Source organism: Myotis brandtii, unplaced genomic scaffold (genome assembly GCF_000412655.1).
Source record: "Myotis brandtii unplaced genomic scaffold, ASM41265v1 scaffold297, whole genome shotgun sequence".
NCBI lineage: Eukaryota > Metazoa > Chordata > Mammalia > Chiroptera > Vespertilionidae > Myotis > Myotis brandtii.
In genome coordinates, this window is record NW_005361351.1 from 673,641 (window position 1) to 681,174 (window position 7,534).

Below are 7,534 nucleotides of genomic sequence, written 5' to 3' on the forward strand. Positions count from 1 at the left end.
AAGGGAGTGGCAAGAAATATTCAAAGTGAAGAATAGCAAGAACCTACAACCAAGATTACTCTACCCAACAAAGCTATCATGTAGAATTGAAGGTCAGATAAAGAGCTTCACAGACAAGAAAAAGTTAAAGGAGTTCATCACCACCAAACTAGTATTACATGAAATGCTGAAGGGTATTCTTTAAGAAGAGGGAGAAGAAGAAAAAAGTAAAGATAAAAAATTATGAACAATGAAGTGACAATGAATACATGTCTATCAACAAGTGAATCTAAAAATCAAATGAATAAAAAATCTGATGAACAGAATAAACTGGTCAATGTAATAGAATCAGGGGCATGGAAAGAGAGCGGACTGACAATTCTCGGGGGGAAGGGGGTATGGGAAGAGATTGGACAAAGATCTTACATGCATGTATGCAGTACCTATGGATGTGGACAGTGAGGTGGAGAGGGCCTGGGGTGAGGTGGGAACCGGGTGGAGGGGAGTTATGGGGGGAAAAAGAGGAGACATCTGTAAGAATCTCAGCAATAAAGATTAAAAAAAAAAAAAAGAAATCAACTTTAAAAGCATTTTTATATTGGTTATAGCTTTATAAGTGCTATACATAATTTTATGTTTAAACACATAGAATGTGATTATAAAATAAGAAGGAAAATTTCCTCATATGACAAAAACAAATGACTCATTTACTTTATTGTTCAGCAAACATTTATTATTTTTTATGTGCCTGGCCACTGCTAGGCCACAGGCATACAGTAGAATACAGGAAAGGCAGGCATTAAGTCATATACAAACAAATATTTAAATTCAATTGATAAGCCTGGGGTTCTCACTGAGGTGAGGAATGATGATGGGAATCAACAGTGATATTTAAACTGACACCTGACAGACCTGAGTAACAGACTGGACTAGATCAGAGCTTTACCTGATTTTATTCATTATCCCCCAAATTTTAATACTACAGATAAATAATATATCTGTTTATATATTGTCTGAGTAATATCTTTTGCCCTATGGGGGTAAACACCACCCAATAAAAGGGAAGGAGAAAAGTAGTCCAGACAGAGAACTGTAACTGCAGACCTTGAGTCCTACTTAGTTGGTAGACTATTATAAAAATTATCTCCTCGCTATTGCAGTTTTTTAAAAAATATATATATTTTTATTGATTTCAGAGAGAAAGGGAGAGGGAGAGAGAGAGATATAGAAACATCAATGATGAGAATCACTGATTGGCTGCCTCCTGCACGCCCCACACTGGGATCGAGTGCAACCCTGGCATGTGCCCTGGACTGGAATCGAACTGTGACCTGGTTCACAGGCCAATGCTCAACCACTGAGCCATATAGGCCAAGTTGTAGGTTTTTATTAAGATGATTTTTAAATTAAATTTTAATTATAGTTGACATGTGATTATTATATTAGTTTCAAGTACACAACATAGTGATTCAACATTTATATACCTTGCAAAGCAATCACCATTAAGTTTACTACCTTTCACCATATAGTTATTACAGTATTACTCTCCTATTATTGTTCAATACCAAATATTCAGTTTTGAATAATGCTGAATTTGAGGAACATGTGAGACATCTTAAGTGAAAAAGTCAATAAACAGGTGGATATCTGGGTGTGAAGCTTAGAGGGAAGGCTAAACCTGAAAAGGGGATAAAGAAGAACCAACCAGGGAGATTAAAGAAAGAGTTATTTAAAGAAATAAACTACATTAGTTACCAGGGTTGAGAGGTTAAGCATGATGAGGATGGAAAAATATGTGACAGATTTAGTAAACTAGAAGTCACTGCGCCCTTACCTGCTGACAGGGATGAATGGAATAAATGTAATGCATGTAGAACCATCTGCTCATCTCCAAAATCTATATAGGATGAAAATCAGAAGGAAAGTTAGGTTGCTGACCTTATAAAATAAAAGTAAACATTCAAAAAAACTGTATTTTAAAAAAGTTGTCCTTACTTGTTTCTGAAATTAAGGCTGATGATGTAAGTAAAATGAAAACCTCCCGATTTTCTAAGCATTTGATGAGTGCCTTAAACATTAAAAAAAAAAAAGATTAAATTCCTCCCCTCACTCTATCACACCGTTAATTCAGTAAATTTTGAGCTCATGAAAAATAAACAAATATGCAAAAAATTTGAAATGTTAGTGTTTATGACAGTGGTTCTCAACCTTCCTAATGCCATGACCCTTTAATACAGTTCCTCATGTTGTGGTCACCCCCAATTTCATTGTTACAAATTGAACATAATTAAAGCATAGTGATTAATCACAAAAACAATATGTAATTATATATGTGTTTTCCGATGGTCTTAGGCGACCCCTGTGAAAGGGTCATTCAACCCCCAAAGGGGTCGCGACCCACAGGTTGAGAACTGCTGGTTTATGAGAATCAGGACAATTTTGCCTTTAGTATCAGAAACTGCAAGTTCCTTAACACTCAATTAATCTTGGCCCTGTTAGGACTACATATAGTAACTAGAACATTAAGGGTTAATTTTAGGATAGTTTTTAACTACATAATAAACCTATCAAAAAAGAGTAATTTCATTTTTTTATTGAGTTGCTTGATATTTCATACTGCTGCCTAAATAATCAATCTGTTACCATTTAGCTACTACAAATGTAAGGTAAATCAGGCCTATGATTAGCATCTTAAGCTCATGTTTATATACAACATGTCATACAACTCCAGAACTAGGAAGACTGGAAGATTCTATGTAATAAAAGAATCCTTTCTACAGCATCTGAGAGATAAAAAATAATAGAAAATAACATAATTAGCTTATGCGGCAATGAAAACATGCAGATGAAAATAATTTTTTCTCTTTTTTTTTTCCCCTCCACCACAGTCTTCAGTGGAATCTTGATCTAAAACAAAACAAAAAAACAACTCCCAAACAAACAACCTTTAAAATTTTAATGTTTACAGTAAATTGGGGAAATTTTGTCCCCAGGTCAGGGCAAGTTATCTAAAAGCTATCATTCTAAATTATAAAAATAACAGTTTCTCTTTTTCATTATGCATCATTTTTAAAGCCAATGCTCATGCAATTTTTTAAGTTAAAAAAAACACCAACACACCAAACTAAAAATAATTGTTTTATAAAATGATAAAACATTCTATTGAAAAAACTGATAGGTTAGAAGCCTAAAAATATGGCAAATTGATAAATTAATCAATAAACACTTCAAGTATGAAAAAAGACTTATTTTCTAATTATATTAGAACTAAGTTATGACATTGACAATTCACTATTGCAAGTTTCTATAATCTTCTATTACTGCCCTTATGCATTTGATAGTTGATATTTCTGGCTTTCCACAGTCTTTTTAAGTTCCTTGATGGTAGGGACTATTTTCTCTTTTTGCTTCTGGCACCTAGTAAGCACTCAAGAATTACTGAATACATATACCAATAACTACATATACCCATAGCTTTGATATCTATTAAGTTGCAAAGAGGTAGAACTCTTGTTTCATTTTCGATTGATGTAGCAAGTGAAAGTGACAAATTAGCCTCTACATTGTTCTGCATTTTAGTTTTGTAAAATAGATGAAAAATAAAATCCCTATTTACTTAAAACCATACATTTCTATCTTCCAAAAATATGTGCAAATAGAATAAAAATATGCAGTATATGAAGCAAGAAAAGCATGGAGTACTAAGGAGAAAGAACTTAAAGTGATATGTAATTCCTATAACTAATTATTACTACTAAACGGGTTTCAATGAAAGCCAAGTTCTGCACCAATACGGGTTTCAATACTACATCAGTTAAAAACCCATGAAAATACCTCGGGTTACGTTGGAGATCCGGTCCTACAGTGTGACATAAAGCGATTTTCGCCGTAAGTCAGAACCCACCTACATAAGCACCTACGTCACTCACATGGAGCACATACACAGCAGTAATGAAGTGATACAGTAAAAATATTTAAAAGAAAGATAACAATTCCTGACCTTTACTTGTGGTAAGTAAATAATAAAAAACATAGAGCACATATGTACATACATAGAAATGACAGACCTTTTTTTTTTTTTTTTTTAAATAAATGGGAGATGGCGAAATAACCACGAAATGACGTACGTTGAGTCCAACGTAACCCGTAACCCAAGGACTGTCTAAGTTAAGGGCGGGGAACATCTGGCCCGAGGGCCATATAAGGTCCAAGAAATCATTTGGGCTGGCCCTCCCAAGGCATTAGGGGTGAGTTAATTAAATGTTTGACCAAATATAGCAAGCTAATTTTTAAGTTGATAAATTTTGTATGGCCCTCGAATGATGTTATATCCAAATGGCCCTTGGCAGAAAAAAGGTTCCCCACCCCTGCTATAAGCACTCACAAGTAGTCCCTTCATGAATGCATTTTTTGAAAGTACCTTTGGACTTTATTCCTTTTAATTTCCAAATATAAAATGGACTATGGTACTTTAAAAACCATAGCCTACAATCCTATAGTAGTTAGTTATCCATTCAGCATCCAATGTCGCCGATTCTAACATTTTGCTGTGGAGCACTACTCCCTGTAGATTGAGTGGAACTAACCTCATACCCAGTTCTGGTAAATGGGTTCTGAATGGTCTGAGCTAATTAGTGTAGTCCATTCCCTTTGCAGTTACTGATTGAGAGATGTGCAGAGATCTCTCTCCCCCTTCCTCTCCTTCCCGTTCTATCTTCCTCCTCCCCCCTCCTTCTCTCTCTCTCCCTCTCCATTCCCCACTTCCTCCTCTCCTCTCACTCCCCTCCCTCTTAACACCTAGAACAGAAAAGTTAAGCCTATTAAATCCCTTTATTGTTTAATCCAGCTTAGGTTTCTGTTACATGCAACTTCAAGTATGTGAACTGACGCTATCCCTAAGACTTGAGCTTACGTTCAAAGCTGCTATACATGTTTGATTTTAATTTATTAATTTTTTTGCTACCTACTATAGGGTCCAGTCCATCATGTCACTAAAGGGCTCAGAATTTGTTTGGTCACTGTCTTACACCTACACCATCTCTTCTGGGATGTTTAGAAATCACTCAATATAGAATCAGCATTTATGCCTACCCTGACACTGAGGAACCCTGATTAACATAACAGAGAGGTCTTTGGATGTTATTTATTTCTCAGTAGTCTTACTTTCTATACTATAAAAACAGTAAAAACAGCAACTTTTCCCCCCTTTTTTAAACCTATGGATTGACACAGGTCACTTTTAAAGAGCTATTTCACAAGTGGTCCTTTGATTAATTCAAAAACACTGGGATCTACTCAATTCTGTCATAAAACAAAAATAACAAAAGAATGAGAAAAATTGTCCTCTTATTCTTAAAATCAGGAGTATAAACTGACTAGTGAAACACAAACTAAGATAACAAAGAAGATGAAAAGATCAGTCAATAAATATTATATATATATCAATAAAAATTAAAGGATAAAAATCCTTTCAGTAAACTAGAATAATTTCATCTAGATGCAGCAACTAATAATTAGATATCAAAATCTCAATTTAAGGAAAAAATAATTATTTTAAATTGATTCTTACCAATTGCTTATTTTTAATGACTTCGGTTAGTTTATCTATTTTGTCTCCTTGTTTGTTTGACAATTCCACTTCATACATATTGAAGTACATATCTTGGCAACAGACTAGACAAAATCAGAAAAACAGAACACTTCTTATTTTAAATGCTATTTTATTTTTTAAAATAACCAATTTATTCATTTTACATAATAAAAAGTCAGAAAACTAAGAATACAATTAAAAAATTATCATTCAATGTCCTTGGTTATAAAACACCTTAAAAAAAGTTATATTGTATAGCCTGGCTGGTGTGGCTCAGTGACGAGCATTGACCTATAAATCAGGAGGTCACAGTTCAATTCCTGGTCAGGGCACATGCCAGGATTGCAGGCTCGATCCCCAAAAGGGGGCGTGCAGAAGGCAGCTGATAGATGATTCTCTCTCATCACTGATGTTTTTATCTTTCCCTCTCCCTTCCTCTCTGAAATCAATAAAAAATTGAAAACAATGCTTTCATTTATACTGACACGACTATAACGAGGTAAATAAATACTATATAAATAATATAAACATCAATGTTCCATGAATCAATCTAAATGATAGAGAAATTTCCTTCTCGGGTTTTCTGCTTTTCTCCCTTCACTTCGAAGTACATAACTAAACTCTGGGTGATGAGCTAACAATGCAATATACAGATGATGCATTATAGTACAGCACACTTGAAACTTATATAATCTTATTAATCAACTAGAGGCCTGGTGCATGAAATTTGTGCACTGAAGAGGGGTGGGAGGAGGTGGTCCCTCAGCCTGGTCTGCACCCTCTCGCAGTCCGGGAACCCTTGGGGGATGTCTGACTGATGGTTTAGGGGGAGTGGGCCTAAGGGGTCAGTTGGACATCCTTAGCACTGCCATGGAGGCAGGAGAGGCTCCCACCACCACCGCTGCGCTTGCCAGCTGTGAGCCCGGCTTCTGGCTGAGCACTATTCCTCCTGTGGGAGCGCACTGACCATTAGAGAGCAGCTCCTGAGTTGAGTGGGATCGTGCTGAAACCGGCTCTCCAACATCTCCAGAGGGGTCCTGGATCGCAAGAGGGCACAGGCCAGGCCGAAGAACCCCACTGGTGCACAATTGGGGCTGGGAAGAGACGCAGGAGGTTGGCCAGCTGGGGAGGGACCGTGGGAGGGCTCTAGGGTGTGTCCAGCCCATCTTGCTCAGTCCCGATTGGCCAGACCCCAGCAGCAAGCTCACCTACCGGTTGGAGTGTCTGCCCCCTGGTGGTCAGTGCACGTCATAGCGACTGGTCGACCGGTCATTCTGCCATTCTGTCGCTGGGCTTTTATTATATAGGAAGGATTAAAGCTAGACTTTGCAATCTTACATGAAACTATTTTTCACAGTTTCTAGTTGGCCTCCAAGGAACCAAATCACATAGCAACTCTGCATCTTTTACAAATGGCCTTTTTAAGAATCACTTAAGGCAAAACAAAAATGTGTGTATAAGAGGGGGAAATAAATGGAACAAAGCCCAGCACATAGACAGTGTATCATTACATTTGAACAAACCTTTTTGCTCCAAGTAATTCTGTTTTCTAAAGATAGCTTCTGGTAGTCTTTTTTTCAGAGACGACACTTTCATTACATACTTAAAATCTAGTTCATGTGGTCTGGAAAACAAAACAATATCATATGATGTAATAATCATTGAAATTATCTACAGCTTCATATGCAGTATTTGGTATTCTAATATAAATGCTAATAAAAATATTGTTAACCACAAAAAAAATTCTTAAATTGGCGAAATCCAGGTCAAATAATACACACACACGTGCACACACACACACACACACACACACACACACTCTAGAGGTCGGGTACACGAATTCGTGCACAGGTGGGGTCTGGCTGGCCTGCCAAGATGGGGCCTGATCAGGCAGGGCTGGTGAGTGGAAGGGGCCACAGGAGGTTGGATGGCCCTGCCCCCGATTGGGGGGAGGGGGCTGTTGGG

The 7,534-nt window shown here is 36.9% G+C and overlaps 1 protein-coding gene across 2 annotated transcripts in view; it reads right to left on the minus strand.

The window, feature by feature from the left end:
* FAM208B (family with sequence similarity 208, member B) overlaps positions 1 to 7,534 on the minus strand; it is a 99,823-nt gene that overhangs the window by 36,404 nt on the left and 55,885 nt on the right. For both annotated transcript variants that reach the window (XM_005869506.2, XM_014542293.1), the window contains exons 11-14: positions 7,093 to 7,193; positions 5,549 to 5,652; positions 1,975 to 2,047; positions 1,814 to 1,876 (exon numbers count right to left, since the gene is read on the minus strand). In XM_005869506.2, the coding sequence (XP_005869568.1) occupies positions 1,814 to 1,876; positions 1,975 to 2,047; positions 5,549 to 5,652; positions 7,093 to 7,193 (341 nt within the window). The remainder of the gene's footprint in view (positions 1 to 1,813; positions 1,877 to 1,974; positions 2,048 to 5,548; positions 5,653 to 7,092; positions 7,194 to 7,534) is intronic.